This window comes from Pelecanus crispus, chromosome Z (genome assembly GCF_030463565.1).
Source record: "Pelecanus crispus isolate bPelCri1 chromosome Z, bPelCri1.pri, whole genome shotgun sequence".
Taxonomy (NCBI): domain Eukaryota; kingdom Metazoa; phylum Chordata; class Aves; order Pelecaniformes; family Pelecanidae; genus Pelecanus; species Pelecanus crispus.
Window position 1 is genome coordinate 54,779,398 of NC_134676.1, and position 22,060 is coordinate 54,801,457.

General features: G+C 47.1%; 1 protein-coding gene across 1 annotated transcript in view; it reads left to right on the forward strand.

Moving 5' to 3' along the window:
* Positions 1–22,060, forward strand: part of PSD3 (pleckstrin and Sec7 domain containing 3) — a 79,952-nt gene that overhangs the window by 22,470 nt on the left and 35,422 nt on the right. The window contains exons 6-8 of the mRNA XM_075727103.1: positions 681–793; positions 3,391–3,449; positions 7,184–7,273. Coding sequence (XP_075583218.1) covers positions 681–793; positions 3,391–3,449; positions 7,184–7,273 — 262 coding nt within the window. The remainder of the gene's footprint in view (positions 1–680; positions 794–3,390; positions 3,450–7,183; positions 7,274–22,060) is intronic.

Consider the following 22,060-nt stretch of genomic DNA (forward strand, 5'->3'; position numbering starts at 1 on the left):
CCTGGGCTGTCACAAGCAGGAACCCAGGAGGGCCAGGTTGCTCCTCCTGCTATGGAAGTTCAGTGGGAGATGTTGTGACTCTTCTGCCCTCTTCCCCAGATGTTTTCTGCAGGTCAGGTAGTCATGCTGCACTCTGCAAGGTGACTGATGTGGCTCTGGCCGCTCTGATAGGCATCCCTCCAGAAGGAGGACCACACATTTGTGTGGGCTCTGAGTCTGCAGTGCACCTGCCTGACTTCACCGCCTGGGGTAGCTCCTTTGATTTGGATGAGAATACTAATAAGTGTAAAGTTAAAAGGTGCAGGGGTGACAGACAATTAGAAAAGGACAGAGAACACCCTGGATATCTGTCATGCATAAACAACACTTGCTCCAGTTCCTTCCCCAAAGAAAAGAAAAATATTAAAAATTAGAACATCTCTTTCAAATGGTGTAATTGCTTATTAGTTTGTATATTCCGTGGCTGAGACAAGTGGCAATTTAACTCCTGCTTCATTTATTATAATCTTGGGATTAACTGCACATGGGATAATAGCCCATTTTCCTAGAAAGGCTTCTTGGAACCAAATGTCTGGCATGTGCTTATGTACTTCTTGCTGTGAAGTATGCTTTGCTCTGTGCGCATGTGAGGCAGAAAGAGATTTATGACTTTAATTTCACCTTTTCTGCTCTTCTTCTAGGAGTTTCTTTAAAGCCTTTTCACTTATCGGAGAAACCCAGGAACGAGAGAGAGTTTTAATCCACTTCTCCAGCAGATACTACCAGTGTAACCCAAACACCATTTCTTCTCAAGGTAACTTTGTTTCTGATCTGAAGGTCTTTGGTTGTCTCCCTCTTCCTTCATATCTCCTTCAATAGCATGTAATTGTGCGTGCCTGGGAACTGAAGGTGTGTAATTGCCATACCACACTTCAGAGACTGCCTGTGGTGAGCATTGAAACCCTCCATGTTCTCCACACATAATTTTGGTAAGGCAGTGAAAAATCTGTATTCATCCCCAGTCAGGAAAGGTGTTTAGGCCTCCTCAGTGTAAATCCTCAGTTGTAGCATCACCAGATTTGAATGTCCTCAGTTGTGGTTTCTGGTCTCGCTGGCTTCCAGCGTGTGTGGGTACCCCTACTCTAGCTACACACATGTGGATGAGAATAGGTCCCATCTCAGGTGGAAGAGAAGCTGTTCGCTTTCCATGCTCCATTCAGTGCTTTTGTCTCTGCATGCACTGGCAGCAGGCATGCCAGTTCTTGCCAGTTGTGGGGGTGAATTTTGGGTGCTGTATCCAGATCCTGGCATGGTTTCATCTTGACTAGCTAACATCAGTCGGAGTGCTGCCTCCTTGCCAATGTTTTCAGTCATTTGGGAAATGGATGGGGGAAACAAACAAGCACACGGATCAAACCTGAGAAAGTTGGCATTGGAGAAGAGGACCAACTGTCCGCTGGCATAGCTGCTGTGTTCAGCCAGCCACACCGGCAGAGGCATGCAGCCCTGTGACTGCAGCGCGGGCTGATCACACACCGAGAAAGGGAGGAGGGTGAGAAAGAAAATAAGCACAGGCTAAGCTGTGCTTTTAGTCTCAAGTGTAAGTGAGAAGGAGCTGCTACGCTTGGAGGTACTTCCACACTTCCTTACCCCTTGCTTTGTGACCTGCCCCCATTGCAGTGAGGTGATGTTTGTCTACTTTCTGCCTGTTCAGCTTTACTGGCCGGCATGCCAGGGAGGGGAACGGGTAGCAGCAACACAGAATCTGCTCCCGTGCTATCTGTGTCCTCTTCCTAATGCCTTTCTTGTTTCAAGACACTGCAGGCAGTCAGGTAAAATAGGTGTGTTGTGTCCGGACTGAAATAATGACTTGCATGTTGATGTGGCGGCCTTACTCTAGTCCAGGGTGCAGGAGGGACAATGCCACTTCTGAGCCTGAGGCATTTAGCTTAAACTGAGTCCTGCAGACTTTGGCCAGGTTTCTACATAATATTGATGCTGTATTTCTGCTGTCAGTAGTCGAGTGCTACACTGCAGAAATCTGGTGGTTGTTCCTTTCAGTGGAAATCCAGGATTGCATTTGCCTTTCTCTTTTCCCTTTTCCATCCTCTGGTTGAATTTGTGGTTTGGAAATGAGACAGCAGGCTACTCTAGAGAAATGTGTAGACCTGAATTGGAGCACCACAGCCCCAGATTCTAGCTGCTTACTACTGCTAGTGATAATAATAATTCTCTCATTTCATGCTCTGCTACAGTTCGGCCGCATTGCTTGGGTGCCAGGGCCTGTACAAATGTCGTAAGAAAACATGGTCCTTACCTTGGGGAACATCTTTTTGTAATGGCTTCATCTTGCACAGGTTTAAGCCTGTGATAGTCACACTGAGTGTGAGATATGTTTATCCTCATCCCCCATTCCTCTTCCTTCACAGCACAGAGGGAACTGTGCATGGTCATTATCTGGACTCAGCTACAAAAGTTTTTACGTACATCTCCCTGCAGTGTGTGCATGTCTCTTAAATGACTCTGTGTCTTTATGACACCCCTGTGAGAAGGGAAGGTGGCACCATGTGTTTATGAACAAGAGAATGTGAAAATATTTTTCCTAATGTGTTTTTAATGTTTGGAAACCGACTAGAGGCATTTGGATTTGCAGAGGTGATAAATGGCACCATGGGCACTATCACCTTTGCCTGGATTTGTCCACAGCCAATACATTTTGGGTTTTGAAAGGGGTGCCTGGAAAATGAGGAATATGAAACTGGTGTCCACTTTTGCAAATGACAGTGTACACTGACTTTCCCAAGTCTGCCACAGTTGACTCCAGGGTTGGAGCTAGGGATAGACTCTGTCTCTTCTGGCTCATTGTTGAGGGCCTTTGCTACAGGACCACCTTAGAAATTGCTGGAGCACTCTCTACCCGATAGGGACCCAAGGCAGTGTAAATAGCTGACAGAAGTTCTCCACAGTTCAGTCTAATTGAGCCCTGAATGAGGAGGAGGCCAGAGGGGGAGGAAGACAGGATACCGTGCTGTATCCACTCTGCACACAAGAATGAGTGTATTTTACTCTTCCCTTTCTGCCCTGAAATAAATGAAGAAGAGGGAGCTGATTCAGGCTGTGGTATTGGTATTAGCAAGCAGAGGGTGACAGCATGGTTTCCTGTCTAGTTTGCCTCATCCATGGGTGCTGCAAGATAGTTTTGACAGTCATTAAAAGATGAAAGAAAGGCTCCTCTGGCTTGGCAGCTGTGGGATGACCTCACTGTTCATTTATTTAATTATGTGTATTGCTTGATAAAACAGATTCTCATTAAGGGAACAGACTCAATTAGGCTATAAGGCTCAGTTTCAGCTGTTCTTAAAGGTCCAGTTGTGGGCTTGCATGTGACTCTGGTTATGTCTCTTTCTGCAGATGGAGTTCACTGTCTCACGTGTGCCATGATGCTGCTGAACACAGACCTGCACGGCCACGTGAGTATGCGCAACTTTGTGTAGACTGCTCCTATTGACACTGCTTGGAGGGGGTGGTCTTCTGGCAGCAGAGTCCCCTGGCTGGTGGCCTGCTCCTAAAGCATCCCTGCAGACAGCAAACAGTGAGAAGGCTGCAATCTCAGGCTGTTGTCCTGGGCAGAGCTTTCCAGCATGCCCAGATCAGTCATGTGTAAGCCTGGCATTGTGCCTGGTTTTGCCATGATGTGTGAGGATACTCCTTGTCCTCAGGCCCCTGTCTGTCTGGTGTGCTTCTCAGCCTTCCCTGGTTACAGCAGCTGGCCCTGGCTGGGAAGCTGTGATAATAGTTGGGATTGGTTTCCCCTTTCCAGTATGCAAAAAAAAATTTGGGAAGGCAGAAGAAAGAAGGGATGTGAAGAGGTAGTGGGAAGGTCAAGAAGGGGAAGGTGTTGTTTGCAGGCATCCAGTTGCAGGGGGGAGATCTGGTGGAACCAGAGTTCTGCTCAGCCAGGGTTATGATGGATGTGCCCAGAACGGAGTGGGGACGTGGGCATCCTGAGTGGGAGCACTGTGTTCCCCCCCTACACACCTCTCCCACCTGCCTGCCTGGGAGGAAACAGTATTCCAGTTTGAGTCCTCTTAGTCACACTGGTACAGGGTGCAGCCCTAGGAGCCCTAGCAGCCCTAGGACATGTATTTCAGCACCTGTGGTGCAATGTGCCTGCTATGCGTGGTATTCCCATGCTGATGGGAAGTGGCTTCTGTCCTGGAGTCGGGAGGGAGATGGTGAAACACAAGGAGCATGGCATGATAGTGTGTAGGAACGGTGGCTTCAGCCAGGTGGCTTTGTGGCTTCCCTCTGGCTGAGACCCTCCACTGCATTGCCAAGGGCTCTTCCAGGACAGCCTCAGTTGGGAGCTCTTATGCAGCAAGGGTGGTGGGTCGGGCAGCAGGAGGTGGAGGCACCCTGGGTCTGTCTCCAAGGGCTGCTTGGCCCCTGTGGGTACAGCTCTGTGGTGGGTGCAGGTAATGAAGCCGACGCTTGTGTGTGCTTCCCCAGGGGTTTTGACGCCCACCTCCTGTTAACTAAATGCCTTTGTCTGAAAATTGTAGAAGTGGAAGGGAGAAGGGAGTTGTGAAGAATTTTTTTTCTCTGAAGGCTGAGCCTTCCCCGACTGAGGAGCACATCAGTCGCACGGGAGGGTAAGTGGAGGTACAGGAACATGTCCTGGTGTGCTTCTTAGCATACACCGCTTCTCTTGAGTGCACCTGAGATTGCCTGTGCAGGTATCCCACTCCCCAGAGCGATGAGCAGCCAGGGCACCTGCTCTCCAGCCTGCCTGGCCTTGCAGTCCAGGGAGGATACTAAATGGTTGTGCATCAGCCTGACAGCATTTCCCCTCACTCCCTGCAATATGTTAGTGGGCCCTACTGTTTTCATTAGGTACTGGAGTAAATGATTTGGCTGTGACCCATCGTTGCTGATGACTATTTGCAGCTGAAGCTAAGATGACTCTGGCTGTTGCAGTGTGTAACTTTGGAGGCTTATCCTACTGGCAGTTGTTGGTGGGTTGTTAAATGTACACAGCTGTAACGTTTGCAGATTCCTGCATGTCTTCTCTCTCTCTCTGCGTTTTCCTTCAATTTTGGTCTTCCTCTTATTGCTTTGCATTTTTCTACACAGGTGGTAAGTTGGGCATTTTTGACTTGGAATGCAGCCCCTTGCAGATATACACTAATTGCCTGTTTTCTAACAAAGATAGTGCTCTGCCCCATCCTTAGCATGATTCTCCTAGAGCAGGAAGCAAATGAGTCACAGGGCTTGTCTACACTGAGCTCCATTTGTTTCTGACATACTGATCATAAGTCTGGACTCTTATTTCACAATAAGCAAAACTGCTTGTAGGGCTGTAGTGCAGCTGCTCTGCCTTCAGTTCACACTTGCCCTTAACTCTTGTAGACAAACTCTTACTTATCCCTTTATTTATCCCTGTCTTGCCACATTTCATTCTCTTTGTAACTAAATCATTTTTGCTAACTGTGTCTTGGAGATGCATGCTTGCTTCTCTGCAGGGAGGTCATCACCCAGACTGTGATGCTAGAGACATTTAGGATATCTCTAGACTGCCAGGCACATCTTCTGGAACCTGTGTGGAGATGTTAGCTTTGGTTGTGGAGCAAAACAGCCATTCCTCTGCTATGCCAATTATCTCACTGGGTGAAATGAGCCACACTGCTATTGATTTTGGTCAGCATGGGGAAGCTGTGAACAAACAGAAGCAGGCTGAAGTCTGTTGCAGGGAGCAAGGGGAGCATTTGCAAGTCTAGTAGAAAAGCTCCAGCCTGCACCCAAAGACTGCAATTACGAGTTGTATTCTGCAAGCTTAGCAACCAGAGAGCCAGGGTTACAGCCAGACTGTGTTGGCGGGAGCCTTCCTTGTGTGGGAAGCAGTGCATTGTGTGTCCTTCCAGAAGTATCTCCTCTCTTGTGGAAGGCAGTTGCCTGCCTTCCTTCTTCTGGTCTGTGCTGACCACAGGCTGTGGGATCTTCCTTTGTGGCTCGATGAGGCTGATGGTCAAGGTTTGCTGGTTTTCCATCTCTCCCTGTTCGTACGTTACAGAAGGGAAGTAGGGGATGTGCAGTCCAAGCTGTCATGTAACTGTAACACAGAATGACCTGTATTACCAACTGGTGCCCTTCTTTGGGCTCCACTCCTGTGTTAATTTGGGCTCTTGCTCCTAACCCAAGTCACTGTGCACAAAGCTTTTCCACTTGTATTTCTGCAGCCATGGCATACCCTGACCATGGAGAAGTCATCTTCACACCCTTCTCCTGACTGGTAGCAGTGGCATCCCCAAAGACACCATGGTCATCAGATGGCCCTGTGTTTTCCCTCTGCCTTTATCATGTCTCACAACTCTTCCCAGGCTGTTTCCCTTTCCTCAGATCTCTCTGGGTTCCTTTTTCACCAACTCAGTGTTGTCATTGCTGCCCACTTACAAGGCTCCTCGCATGCCAGCATGGAACTTCTAGCACCCAGGGGACCAAGCACAGGCACTCTCTCTGAGGGGTGATGGAGACTGGGATCCAAGAACAGTTTAGGGCAGCCTCAAGCCTCCAAATGGAGCAGTTTGTGTCCTACATGAATATAGCTGTTCCTTTCCTGTTTATGGCTCAGTTGGGCAACTTCCAGTCTGAAAATTAGACAAAGCGAGAAAAGAGAGAAATCCCATGGAAATGTCAAGGCGGCCTCAGCCTGTGAATCAGAAAAGGTGATGGCTGCTCCTGGGCATCTTATTGCAACTCAGGGCAGTTGCTACTGGAAGGGAGCATTGGAAATCGTAAGAAAAAGGTCTGGGAAGGGCCTCAGTCGGCTGTTTCCTTATGCCCCACAGCAGGATGAAGTAGAGCTTTTCCATCAGAGGGTGGTAGAGCCTCTGGAGACATGAGGGTATAAGGCACCATGCAGATACCAGGGAGCTTTATCATCACCCTCTTCATTACCCTCCAGTGTTTAGCTGGTTTTCTTTTCGGATGGGAGTGTGGGATTTGGGGTCCAAATGGACCTTCCCTTTTCTAACTATATTCACACAACGATGCTTGTCTCCGAGTAATCTTGGGAATGCTGCCTTAGTGCTGCCTGCCTTGGGCTTAATTAAGAGCAGGGAGATGCAACTCATCTGATGTTGCTTATTTACATAATTTTGGAAAGGAGCTTGAATATGATGCTGTGTTTCTCTGCCATCCCTTTCAGAACATTGGGAAAAAGATGACCTGCCAAGAGTTCGTTGCTAACCTCCAGGGGATGAATGATGGCAAAGACTTCCCGAAAGGGTTGTTGAAGGTAAGGAATGAACTGCAGAACATGGGTTTCATTTTTAGTGAGAGGTTGTTCAAAACAGAACACCCTGCTTGCATTTTCTGAATCTTAATTGTCAAACAGGAGAAGTGATGGACGTTTCTCCTCTGTACAATGTTTATTCTGTTGTTTTCCCTCTTGCCTTCACTTGATTGTGATCAAGACTCTCTGCAGTGTGGAGAGATGAGACTGAACCCTGGGGTGGGCCAGCTCCAGAGCTGTGTGTCTTGTAAGCTCACATGACGCCATGCCAGAGTGCTGCCTCCTGATTAAAGCGGACAGAAGCAGGCAGTTGGTTCTGACTACTGAATACGTAAGAGCTAATCCTGAGCTTTGTGTATCTGGAAGGCGTGTTGTGTTTTTTTCATCAAAGGTGCTTTGGGGTTTTCACATTAGAGCAGGAGATGTAATTTCAGATTAGAATGTGTTGTCTGGCACAGGCTGCTTTGCTTCAGGTTTTCTTCATTAAGTTTGTGCCAGGAGTTAAATCTGAAGAACAGGGAAAGAGGCTGAGCAGGACAAATCTTGTTTCATTGTCAATAATAATGAGAATGTTTCATTTCTCTTTTGTCTGGTTGCTGGCATGAAACAGCAGTCTGTTTGAATGAAGAGAGGAGCGCATACACTAGAGTTCATAATTTTTTTTTTGGGCGATGGAAATAAAAATGAGAGGTTGCTGCATCTGAGAGCTGACCCAAAGCCTACCGAAGTAAATCAAAAGAATTGCTGTCTCTTCTGTGGGTTTTGTGTCAGGTCCATTGTGAAATGTGGATGTACCTGCATAGTTACAGGTAGCAGACTTGGTTTTCTAGTATTGGTAGTTTCTTCAGTTTCTCCAGCCTCTTCGGGGAGCTTTTTGCTGGGCCCTCCTGCCTCAGTTTTTCCTAAGGACTTAGGAATATAAACTCAACCCCCTTGTTTTTAGATTTAATGTCTTTATTTTTTAAATCTGGATACAGAGTATTCATCTGTCAGCAGCAACACTTAAATTTTTTTTTTTCCCAAGGAATCTCATTTCTTGCTCTGCCATAGAGAGATGTGTTGAGATTAATTTGCAGGCTAATTACAGCCCTTATTGAATAAATAGGTCTCCAGACTGTGTTTAAATAACCTTCTGAGTGTACTGATGAGAGAATTCCACTGGTGCTCACCTGCTGTTTATTTTCCTGCTGACAGAATTATGCAGTTGGGCTGTATCTTGGTGTTTAGTGCTGACCTGCTAATACTAAGGCTGCCTGGCTCTTTGCCAGCCCACCCAAAGCAAGGACTGGGGCTCAGGATTTTTTGGTTGTAGTAGGATAGAAGAAACCTGGTGTTGGTGTCCTGCCTCGTTTGAGGCTTTCTGCCCTTTTCTGTGCGCTGCCCTGATGTCTTGGGGACAGAGGTGGCACCCAGCCTCGGTCTCTCATCTGGCTTGTCTGTAGATTTGCTGATGGTCTGCCCCTTGTTGTTTTAATTTACCGGTGGAGGAGTGAGTAGCAGTAACTGTGTTTCTGTAGCTACATTGCTGTGCCCGCAAGCAGCCACCCTGCCACTACATAGGTGATTACAAAGACTTAGCAGAAATTAAATTTGCATTAGTCCCAATAAATTAAATTCACGGAGCCCTCCTGCAGCACAGCGCCAAAGCGTGTACGGCTTGCCGGTGCATTAGCAGTGTAACTAATGCGTGTTGGTGAGGCTGCGAGCCATCTCCCCGCATCCTCCCCAGCCGCCGGGAGCAGAAGGCCTGTTTCCACAGGGTGGCAGTGTCCCCCCGTGGGAGCGAGGTCCTGAGCACCCACTGGTGAACAGTGCAGACCCCTGGGGAAGCTAGTGGGCTTTTCTGCCTCACCAGGCTTTCTGCATTCCCCTCGTGGCTCTGCTGCACCCCTCTATGAAGCTCTCTGACTGTGCCAAGCCCCCAAGCAAAGCTGAGTGCTGCTGGAGGGGGAAGACGACGGAGGGGAGATGTTAGCAAGTGCTTACATCTTTGCAGGTATCATTCGCCCGGGGCTTGGGAAGCTCTCTGCAGCATTTACCGTGGACCCAATTGACAGTGTCAGGGGTGCAAATACTGCTTGGGCTACCCAGGACGGTCAGCAGACAGGCAGAAATCAGAAGTAGCCTTCAGCCAACCCCATTACCCTTAGTGCTACTGAACACAGAGTATGGCCCTGAGCTTTTGTTTTGTCTGGATAGGAAAATAGCATCAGCGTGTGAGGAGGGACACTTCTGTCTTCTGTGTGATCAGCCTCAGAAAACTTCCGACATGAGATCTGATTGCTCCTTTCCACTCCCATCAGGGAGCCATCTCTGTTTTATTAAGTTTTTTCCCAACAATAATGATGCTTTGGTAAACACCATAAGGCCTTTGGGACGTGATTCTCTGTGTGTCACTGATAGTGCTTTGAGAACAGAGATTTTACTCTGGCTAGAGATGGAAATGAGAAATGCTAATATGATCTTGCTCACCTTGTGTCTTTCTGTCTGTTCATTAACACTGAAAAGAGTTTCACTTTTGTACACCCATCTGCACAAAGATCCATCTCTTTTTCCTCTTCCTTGTTCCTTTTGTCAGATCTGAGGTTGCTTTTAAAGTTGGGACCCATAAAGGCAAATATACCAAACCGTGATTAAAAGCGTGGTTCTCCCCATGGGATCTGCTTGCAGTATTCATATATTCAGTACTTTGCCAGGCAGGCAGATATATGTACCTTCCCTTTTATTCCATCTTAGCTCCAGTTCGACCGCCTGTCACACATCCCATTAATCTGCCATCAGCTGCTAGTAAAGACTAGATGTGGAGACAGTAGCCTGATTTCCAGTTATGTATTGTCAGTGCATGCTGACCTGAGAGTGGTAGTTTATACTTAACTGCAGAGTTCCTGTATACCTTCAAACTGGGGCAAATTCCTTGTAAATGAGAACCAGCATCCCAAGCTGTGATTCTCTTCTCCGGTGTAAATCAGAAGCATCTCTCTCTGTGGCTCTGGCTGCTGTAGAAGGTGAGTCAGGTCTGTTAAATCCAGGCAGATTAAGGTTATTGAAAGTGAAATTTTCCAAAGGCAAGAAAACTTTTTGAAACTCTCATCCTTTGACTCTGAGCTGTCACACTCCAAGCACACAAATAATTTTATATTATATCAAGCTGTGATCAGGCAAGGTGATCCTGAATTTCAGCTTTGATCTTATACTTTCCTGTAGTAAAGGTCCCTTTGTCCTGGTGAGTTGAAGCCCTTGAAGGAGTGCTAAAACCAAGAGTTGTGGCTGCCCATGTTCTAGTTAGTGCAGCAGTACTCTGCTGTGGATAGGCTCAGTGCTTGCTCCTGAGACTGATGGTGAATCACACAGTTATCAGCATTTACAGGTGGGGACGAGTGACAGGTTTACTGGGACTGAGAGAGACAAAGGGACCCAGCTGCAGTGCTCGTCCCCTCAGAGTGTAGCTGACATCCTGGATTAGCTGCCACAGATGCTGCTGCTGCTGGTGAGGGAAGCTGGAGGAGACATGCAGCACCACCATGAGTGAGAGAGCACTGACCACATCAGAAATGGTTAAAACAACTAAGTCCAACCTGTGGCTTCTTAGCCTAAGAGAATCACGACCAGACCGTTGTTCTTTTATTCCTATAGATAGAGAGGCCATGGCTAGGGTCTCCCGGCTTGGAAAGAAAACGAAATCAGTCTGGGGCAATGTCAGGAACCTTATGACTACAGTGTAGGAGCAGTTTATCTGTGGTCTGGTTCCTTCCTCCTGTGCTCCCACCAGCTTTAATCTGGTGCAGTGATACCATCTTCACTGATGATACTCTGGGTTTGCATTATGTGACCATAGCCTTCTTCAAAGCTGTGCTTTGTGAGATTGTCTGGAATGAGAAGAGGAGGAGATTGGCTTGGAAAGAGCCTAATTTTGGCCATGCACGCTTGTTTCACTTCAGTGCTGGCCACTGTGTCTTCCTCTTGTCACCTTGTGGCAAGGTGTGTGAGACTCTGCTCAAGCAAGGTGGCAGTGATGAGGCCTTTCTTACGCAAGGAGAGAAAATGTCTGCCCCGGCCCACAGAGAGCCTGCAAGGAGTCACCTCTGAGGAAACGGATCCCTGCTGTTGTTAGGCATGGTCTTGGGAAGGGCACTCTGTCATTAGGCAGTGTGCTAAGTACCACCTGCGCATATTGTCCTGCACAAGTCAATGTCCTCTGCATCTGCAGTCTCCAAGGTACCTCATTCACGGAGTCAAGGGCATCACCCAACCTCTGATGTGGGCTGACTCTGGTGGCTGTGTTGCCCCACGACGTGAACACTGGATGGCGGGGGGGGTCATACCTGGCTGTGTGTCTTCTGGTAGAAGGTGGTAGCTCTTTGCTGACCCATCGTGTTCTCAGGGAGCCTCTCCATCATGCTGAGGGACCTGGGATGCTCTACGGGGACTTGGCTAGAGCCATCCCAGCAGGGGCTGCTGATGGAGATAAGACTCCAATCCTGCAGAAAAGATCTGCTTTTTCTCAAAGGCTGTTTTTTGGCTAGGTCTTATCTCCTGGAGAAGCACTGTAATGAAGTGACCAAATTAAGTGGGAGTTGCTGGTACTGAACTCTTCTGAAGAACCAGTCCCCCTTAATTTCCTAAATGATTTGAAGTCTTGATCAGGATTGCTGGGATATGCAATTTCCTATAGAAGCTGCAAGGTAGGGTTTATCTCATTTTGCTGTCAGTTCCCTGCACTTTAATTAAGGATTTTTTTTTTTTGCCACTGTCTTTCTGCCTCCTCTCTTTTTTTTTCTTTTTTTTCTTTCTTCTTTCCTTTTTTTTTTTTCCTTTTTTTTCCTTTTTTCCCTTTTTTTTCTCCCCCTTTAAAAGCCCTCCAAAACAAACACTCAATTTAAAAAGAATTACTAGCATCTTGCTTCATCCGTTCCAATCATTTCAGGTATGAAAGATACCTGAGAGAGAGAAGGGAGTGAGCATCAGGTGGCTAACTTCCCCCTACCACATTTACGCAGAGGAAATCACACTAACCAGACTGCTGTGTACACCCTAATTGCTCTCATCTGCAGTATCCACACTTCCTCCATTTCATGGCTGAGGCTGTTTGGCAAGGAATTCCCACCTTCCTGCTGTTGCTGAACGGAGATGGGAGCCTGATGCATTTTGGGAGATGGGAGCATATGGCAGCATGCCAGAAGGGCCCCGGGAGGACAGCACTGACTGCTGGAGCACCCTGTGGCTGTGGGCAGTGGAGGGAGGCAGAGGAGACCAAGTGTCTCTGGTCCACTAAAGAAGCCAGAGGTCTGCTCAGCAGGAGCAGAGCTTGCCTCCTTGTTTCTTCCCCAAAATGAAGTTTTTCCTGTTAAAAATACTTCTGTTGGGATAATGTTTCTGGGGCAGCCATTTCTGATCTGTTTGAAATGAAAGATCTGTTACTGAAGGCCCCTTTCAGCTGCTAGGAGACAACAGAGTCTAATCTGGCAGTATAAAAGTCAGGATAAAACCATTAATCCTTGTCTTAAACAGTTGTTTGCGAAAGCATACTTTCCTTTCACTCTCCGAAGCGCCACAGAGCTGTAGTGACTGAAGGGAACACCTGGCTTGTCTTTGCTCTCCTCCATCCTCAGCAAGGACCTTCCTGCTGCAATAACCCTTGTTTTCCTCTGGCTTGTGATTTTTTGGGTGTCATGATTTGTCCTGTCTAAGAGTAACAACCAGTTAAAGCACACCTGTTCAGAACTGTGACTTAAACCAGGTTATGATGGTGGGTGCATTGCTTTGGGTCCCATGAGTAACAGAGATCCTGACACTCCCCTGCCCCTGAAATGCATATGTATTTTCTTTTTGTGTTCCAGGAACTTGCTTTGATGCATATAAAGAGAGAAATCTGAAATCTATGCACTTCGCTCAAGTCAAATAGCCCAGGTATCGTGTCAAGGAAAGCAACATAAGATAATAGCAAAAGCCTAATGCTCTCCACCAACCCTCTGTCCCTGAGCAGGGAAGGCAGAACTTTAGAAAAGTCTTAAATCACAAAATTTTGTAATGGTGATGCAGGAATTCCTCTGCGTGGTCTAGGGGTGGTACTAGGAATTGCTTATGTTGCTAGAAAGCAGCCATTACAGGATGGGCCTGTTTCTGCTTTCATGATCTGCATTTCTCTGAATTATTTTTGCTCCTCCAACCTTTCATCTCTTGCTTTCTGATTGTTATTCAAAAGATCTCACCTAGCCCACCAGGCTTTTGGGTCAGCAGGGAGTGAAACCCAAGCAGGGTCAGCTAAGAATTTCCATTACTACTAGCTGCAATTATGTGGCTCAATACCAAGCTCCTAATGAATGTTTAGGGGTTTAATTTTCACCTGTGGAGGCAAGGTCGCTGTAGTGTCTTGTCCACATTGATCAGGCAAGTGAATCACTTGATTTTTACCTTCTCCAGCCTGTCAGATAGCCAAGGCTGTCAGTAGTCCCCTGGTTTAACTGAAATGCTTAGCAGCTCCTGAGGATGAATGTCGCCGTTCAGAGCTTCCCATTTCTTGTGCTGTCAGTGTGGAGGATACAGACTGGTAGTCTCCAGGAATGACATGCTCTGCCACTTTAAAGGAGGAATTTTGGGCTCTTTTTGAGCTGGGAAATCTCTAATACAATGTCACACATACATTTTGGTCCCGATGACATATTACTCCCACCTCCATGTAGGTAGAAAACAAATTCTGAAAAACATTCTTTGATCTTCCACCCACTGATCTGCTTGAAATTTAAGTTCTGTGCTGCAACTCGAGGGAAGGAGGAGTAGGAATATAATTTATACCATATTTAAAAAAAAAAAAAGAGAGAGAGAAGAGGAGAAAACATTGCTTCCACCAGTTTTAGAATTATTGCTATATAAATCTTCGGTATTCCTTCCTTCTGTTGCCAGCACATTTTTCAAATGACATTGGACTGTTGTCTCTCTGACCCAGTTACACTGTTTTCTTTCAAGAAAGAGCGCTGGGTTACTCCTTAAATCTTGATTTATTTTTTCTTCCTCCTTTCCTGTGTTGTTAAATGGAACATTTAGATTCCTTCCAAGGTCATGCTTCCTTGGGTGATGAAGTATTTGTAAGATCCTGGTACAAACATGGGGCAAATCAAGCCACCTATTTTCTGCCCTGCTGACAGATGGTTTCTGGCAGGAGTCACGAGGGTTAGGAAGGATTTCTCCTGCTTTTGGGGCAAGACAGCTGTCCATCACTCCATAGGTACGTGCATTTGTGGAGGAAAGGGATGTCAAAGGTTATGCCTGTTTTCCCCCCAGTGCTGCTCCTTCCATGCTGCAATGCTTGCAAGTGCAGGTGGCACCCATGTGAAATGTGTGGTTCTCAGAGTGACCTGGACCCCCTTTCCCCCTTACTGTGTTTGCTGTCTGAATCAGAGGGAAGCATTGAAGGGTGGTTGTTTTTCCCTTTTTTACACACATCTCTGGAGGAGTGCCGGGTGGTGAGGGGTTTATTTCAGTGTCATTGACTCTAAGCATGCTCACTGCAGGGACAGAGGCAGGGGTTGTTTGCAGCTCATGCAAGAGAGTGCTTGGTTCACCTCCCTGTGGGTTTCTCTCACAGCCTTGCAGAATTTTAGGTTTTTGGTGCTTTTATGGATTTGTTCGAGGTGCTGCTGTTTTCTGTAGCTATATTTGGCAGCTTTAACTTGAGGAACTTGGTGGTCTGTGTTAGTTGGTGCCTATGTGGCTCACTTAATTTCTGTCAGCCCTGTTGGCAGTAGACGATAGTTCCTAAAAAGAGAAATGCAAGAGGAGAAACTTTTTTCCCCTGGAGACTATAGTGCTTTGCCAGGAAACGCAACAGCTAGTCTGTGACACAGAGCTGTTTTCAGATATGCTGCGAGGAAAATGAGATGGGTAATGGCATCTTTTCACTTGCAATGCCATCCAGGATAGAGGGGGCACAGTTTCTTTGCACCCCTGTTGTTATCAAAGAGCTTGTTTTCATCAAACCTGTGGTCTCCCACCATTCTCAGCAGGGCACTTATCTTAGGAGTGGTTTCTTTTGGCTCAAGATGCAGCATGGATCCCAGTGAGGTACAGTGATACCAGGATTGATTTGGTCTTCCATCAGCCAATATGGTTTTGTCACTCCACTCACTTTTAGAGGCTTACTGATATAAAACGTCAGTCATAAAGGCTTGTGTCTGTGACCACAAGCCAGCTCTTTGTGGATGTGCTTTTAGACCGTTTCTCCTGTAAAGTAAAACATACAGATTTCAGTTGCCCTCAAGGGGTCATAGGTGCAATGCTTGTGTTTTCCTGGTGCTATGAGTTGATGTGCTTTGCTTTATGGTTGAGGTGATCTGAAAGCACATGCTTATGCAGCTACAATAGCCTAGTTGACACGGGATAGCTTTCTGGGCTGTAGTAATTTGACCGCTTTCCATTGTAAGGATTACTTTCCATATTGTAAGAGAAATCAGAGTCATCCCCAGGGATTCCTTCAGAGCCTATAGCACAGGTGTATGCACTGCAATATAAACCATAAGAAAATGAAAGATTCTTTCTTGAAGACATCAACAGATGCTTTTGCTGGTAAATTCAACGGGGGTAAAACTCAGCATCTCTGTAAATGCCTGGTAATACTGTACTGTGGTTGGTGGAGAATAGGAGTCTCTCACGGGGAAAGCTAGGTGGATAATTTTGGTTAATAATTTTGAAATTTTCTGTCAATATCCGTCATTCTCCCACCATACCTGCTGTTACGGTGTTAGGGTTCCTGCTGACCTGGTTGCTTATGCATGTAGAAATGCAGTGGTTGCTCTAGTATTTCTGCTGTTGACAGGGATGGCAGTTGGAGATGTTTAGATTTAATCTTAATTGTCAGCTCCCCCTGGTCAGCAGACCTCAGAAATCATTATTTTAATATCACAGGAATGTCGGTTCAATAACGTTACTGTTGATCAGTTGTTGAGCTCTAGTTCTGTAGCTGTCATGTATGAGTAGAATCCAGCAGAATTAACTTTCCCGACCCTGTCCATTTTGGGGAGAAGAAAAAACCAAGGATGAGGGAAGAAGGAGAGTAATCTTATGAAAGATTTAATGTTGTTTATTTAACAAACAGTATTGAATAGCAGCATTAAATAGTGCCACTTTTTTATGCTAGACAAATATGTTACTGGCTCTTGAGAGTATATTTCAGGTAATTGATACATGTGTGTTTATGTAGTTTGTTGGCTTTGGTGTTGGTATTTTTGTCACTGGAATCAGGCTTGAATGATGCTAATGGATTCTTGCGGCTTTGTATGAGGACACTGGAGTTCTTCAGAGACAGTAATGTTGTCCTTGGGTTTGGTCCCTAAAAAGCCAGTATTGATTTCACTTTGAATTCCACAGTTTTTCATCTTGTGTTTGTTCATTTGCTGAATGACGTTAGGAGGACCAAGCAAGGACTGAGTATGTTTGGCCTCCTAGGGAAACTTGACCGGTGGGAGGAAGAGAAGGGAAGGAGCTTATTGCACAGTAAGTTGGAACAGCTGCCTGTTTCCTCTGTGGCTGATGTAGTCTGCCATAGTGCCTGTGACACTGTGACAAGTGAAAAGCTTTCAGGTTGCTTTAAAAGGGTGAGATGGAAGGAATAGTAGAGACTCTGGTTTTCCCATCCTGCATCTGTTTTGGCCCAAAGTTTCGAATTCTACTGCTGGTTTATGGTTTTCTCCTCAGAGGTGCAGGTAGGGAAGGTTCATAAAATAGGGTCACCATCCTTTCGGTCACGCCGGTGGTGTCACTCGGCTGTTCAGACGAAATGCTGACTGAATATCTGCATTCTGCCCCTTTCCCACCACCTCTTTGCTGGCCTCTGATCATGACTTCTCAACACACCTGGAGGGTCCCCTGGGTGTGAACAGCTTTTATTTTTCTGGTATTGCACAGCCATATCAGCCCCTCTTTAAAAAAAAATCCCTTCTATCCCTCTATTGATGTTAACAACCCACTTCTCCCTCAGAAATCCCTGTTGCTCAGTTACAGACAGAAATCAGTCCTGTGTGCATGCTAATTTCTAAAATGGTGGGACTTCTCTAATGCTTGAGAATGGTCTTTCCCCAGAAGAAGACAGTCACTGTGTACACAGGGCTACTGGCTCAGTCAGGAGTACAAGATTGTATTATCACTTGCAGATGAAAATCAGGGGCACTGATGAAATCTGAGACGAATCCCTAAGCTGAAGACATTTAAAGCTTCAAAAGCGTGATCTCAAGAGACTCTCTCTTTTGGAGAGTGTGAGCTGAGAGAAGTGTTTTCCATGCTCCACTGGAAAAAAGAAAAAAAAAATTGAACAAGATGCAGCCTGTCACCCTTGGCATTTTGGACTGCTGTGTGGTTACAGCTGAACCAGACCTGTTCCCTTATGAATTAAGGTTCCTGTCCTGCCTGAGGATCTGCTAACCTCAGGTCAGAGGATGCTAGGTGGAGAACTGCTGCACTTAGGCAGCAGCGATGGTGGTGTGCTGTGGGCAACAGAAGAGAAATGTTGCTGTGATTCAGTCTAGCTTGTGTTTAATAATCAAATTGGTCTGCGTAATTCACATTGGCCTAGGTCTGTGTGTGATATTTAGGGAATATAATTATTTCAGATGTGTTGAGGGTGCTTGGGGAGGTGGCCTTATAAATCCAAGAGCAAGAATAATCTGCTAGGCAGGGGGCTGGTAGGATACGGAGTGATTTGTGGCCATTTACGTAGCACCTGTCGAGACCTGCTGCTTAGCTCATCTGGAGCTGTTTGATTGCAGTGAAAATTTCCTCTAAGAAGAGATTTTCTTTGAAAAGCTTTTCCACTAGCAGTGGATAATTTCAGGCAGGTTAAGTAACATAAAACCTTTTCTAGGAAGTGGCACAAGTAACTTAGAGCATGCAATTGCTTGTTGCCAGAGAAAAAGGGCCCTCTGTTCCTTCAGGTAGCCCCTAGCAATGACAGATGTGTGTAAAAAGGATGGAACACGTCTAGGATTTGATTTTAATGTCTGAGGTTGGGGTGGGCTTGCTAGAGGCAACTGTTGTGGAAATGAGAATGCATTTTGCTTGTTTGCCAGGTGGGAAGAAGTCTGTACCTCAGCCAGGACAAAGGCAGGATCTGTGGGGAATCAGAGGTTTGTCACCCCAGGAACAGTTTTTATATTGGTATTTAGGTCCCTTGTTCTCTGTTCCACTGAGCGTTGTCCTTCAGCGTGGTCCACACCAATTGCAATCTGTCACAGGATTTGCATCTGTTGCATCCTTAGGGGTAACGCAATCAAAGGGTGACTGCTGACTGACGGGCTGCCACATACTGGGGAGGCAGGAACGTCTTTTACAAGCAAAAATGCACTACGACAATAATGTAGTTGTCTAGCCATTTGCCCACTAAGGATGTAAATCCCTGATTGCAAGAGAGGGAACCAGGGGGAAAGACCACTCAATTCATCTGCTTCTTATCTACTCCAGGGTGCTGTCACGCATCTGACGTAGGGTGAGCAAACTGTCGCTCTGCCTTAACGTGTCTCAGCTGAACTCAGGTGTGAACGGGGGCCGGAGCCCCTTCACCCGGCCTTCAGCTGCCCAGTGTGTTTCAGTGTGGGATGTTCGTGTCGGTGAGCCAGGGCAGCAGCCCCTCGTCCCTGGCTGCACGTGCTGACTTGCAGCTGCCTGTGCATCATGGTGGGAGGGGGACAAGAGGCTCTGGTGTCCTCCCAGACCGCGACCCTGCTGCTGCTGGCCTTGCCCTGCCTGGTGGGCTGGCAGCACGGGTTGGGTTGCTGAACCTGGTGTCAGCCCGCAGTGAGGTCCCCTTGCCACACGGTCTTCCAGCTCCTCGTGCTCCCTCTGCACAAGCTCTTTGCCTCTTGAGTTCGGGATGATGTCCCCATTGTCCACTTCTGCCTTGGCGCTTGCACGAACTGCTCCACCTGCCCTGGCGTGTGCTGGCAGCTGCCACGACCCCGTGCAGAGCAGAGATCTCTCTCTCTCATCGGAGCGGGTTGCCATGGCAATGCAGTCTGCTGCGCTCTGGGTCTCCAGGAGCCAGAAATGATGGTGCTTTTGCAACATTGAGGTAAACATCTCTCTTTTCCCTTATATAGCGTATCCACCCCTGGTAGGAGCGCCGGCTGCCATTGGTGCCGGCCTCCCCTCGCCCCCTGCGCGGGGGAGAGCGGCTCCAGGCGCCGGGAGTGCGCCTGACCCGCGGAGCCGGGCTTGCGTGGGTGGGAGCGGTGCCTCCGGCATGTGTGGGCCATGGCAGTGGCCCTCCTGTCACTGGGTGGTGTGGGTTTCCCACTGGGGAGGAATAGGGTACCGCTCGGGAGTGGCACTGCTCACGGGGTCAGCCGCCTGAGCGTGCCGTTTGCTTGCGGAGGGGTACGGCTAAGCTCTCCTGGATGCCGAGGGGGGAGATGGGTCCCCAGCTGCTTGCTCACAGCTCTGCCACTGGTTTGCTCTGGTCACCTTGGGAAAGTCACCTCTTTTCCCCTAAGCCCCTCTTAGAGCATGAAAGTACTCTTGGTATCCCTTGGCCCCCTGGGAAGGCACCTCAAGGACTCTGGCTAATGAATGCAAATGCTTAGAGTTGTGGGAATTTGCTGGGGCATCGGCCTGGGGCTTGCCAGAACTTTGTTATGGTGTTGTGGGCTTTCACTCGTTTCTCCAGTGCTTTGGGAATCCATTGGTATTTCTCACATCCAGAAGCCTGTAGCTGGCAGGTGATTGAAGACTCTTTTTACAGTGTCCTTTGTTATTTCAGGCAGTAATGAGCATGGCAGGCTGTTGCAGGCAGGGAAGTGTGGCCGTGTGAACTGAAAATGAATCTCTTGCTTGATCTGCTGGCATTTGTTCTAGCATCTTTCTCTCCACCTCTCTCCCTCTCGCTGTTGGTGTGTGTATGAAGGGGGAGTCGATGCTGGAGAGGGGAGTGGAGCAGGGGAGGAGTTTCTATCAGCCTCTTCTTTTTCTTTTTTTTTTCCTTTTTTTTTTTTTTTTTTTTTTTTTTTTCCTTCCCCGTCCAGTGACGTGAGCAATGCCTGGAACAATCAGGCTGGCTCCAAACAGTGTGCCTGAAGATGCTGGAGAAAACAGCCTAGTGTGCTTTAAGCAAACATTGATTGCTTGAGCCTGGGCTCTCCACACATAACCTTTTCCAGGTCCTCTGCAGGGGATTGGGAAGTGCCATTAGCTTTCTTCTCCCCCATCCCATACGCTCACTTTTGGAAATGATTGGAGTTAACAGTGTTCAGAGCACCAGCAAAGTCCGGGTGAGAGCCACAGGTTCGGTGAAATACTCCCGAGAAGAATCTCTCTGGCGGCAGTCCCATCGGTCAAAATCTATGAAAATCTCCAACTCCTCTGAGTTTTCTACTAAAGAAAGCAAGGTAAATAACTAAATATTCATAGTGTTTCTCTTTGCTAGGAGTGGAGGTGGTGGTGTTGAAAAGGTTACGCTCTGCAGGAATTAAGGGCACTGGATGATCTGCAGTGATCACAGAATTGTTGTCAGGTCAGAAAAAAAGTCTCTAGGCTTGAGGAGAGACTTGAAGGTGAAAGAGGTCTGGTGTGTGATAGTGATTGGGTCTTAGAGGAATGCCCTGTCACTGAGCTTGGTGCAATAGTAAACAGTGAAAACTTGCTTGTGAGAATGCTAATCGGAGCTCTGCTCTCGGGAAAGGTGCCGGAGTTGGGAAGTGATGTCCTTGGGACTATCTGTTTAATGGGAATGATTTTCCGTAGAAAAAATAGTTTTGCTCCTTCTCTACAGCTCTGTGGTTTAGTAGGTGTGGATGCTAGGTAAAAATATCGTCTCACTTGCATGCATGATTAAATATTGCCATCAAGTATTTATTAGGAAGGCATCACTTGTGCATTTATAGGAATACATTAGTGTCTTATAGCAGTCGGTAGCACAGGCATGCCCAGCTGCTACAGTGGCTGTGTGCAGCATCTCCTCACCCAGCCCAGCCCAGTTGTACAGTTCCTAGGCGAACAATCCCCACTCCCACTCCATGCAGTATCGCTTCTTTCCTCATTTCTCACTCCTGCTCAATAACTGAGAGGCACCTGGAAACCCCTGGCAAGAGCTTTAATAGCTGTCTCCCTCCCAAAGGTGCTCCGTGTCTCCAAGGGTTGGATGAACTTTATGCAGTGACTGACTATGCCTCTAATTCCATTCCTGCTGCAAATTGATTCTGTCTTGGGATTAGAAGATATAACCATTTGCAAAGGTGTGTTGAGTGAGGCTGAAATATTTCAGAGCATCAGCCAGAGGCATTTAACCATGTCTTGTGTCCGTGTGCATGCAAACAAGCAGGCACATGCATGGATCTTCCTGTACTGTCCCTTCCCTAAATCTTGGATCTGTCCTGAAAGAAACCTCCTCTGCTATGAGGAAAAGATCCCAATGCTGCACAGTAGTTCCTAGCAGATCACTCTCTGCTGGCTTACAGATTGTATGGTATTTCAGAGCCTCAGCTGCAGAGCTTTAATCACAAAGTAATGCAGATAGAAATAAATGTAGTATTTTATTCAGTCCAGTTTCAGGAACCTCCATTTTGAGGGCCTTACTGACCATAACTAAGAAATAGCGTACTGCTAAGGTTGTGGCAGAGAAATAGCATGGCCATCGTTCTCAGGCTGTTGCTGATGCAGTATCTGCTACTCCAGCAAATGCCAAAGTAAAGGCTGCATCTTGCAGGTGCTCTGGGACCCTGCTCTTGCGATCATTTTCACCCTAGGCATGGGAATAATTGCATGGTATTCAGTGGGAGGATTTATGTGTGAAAAGTCTCTGCATATGGCAGAAAC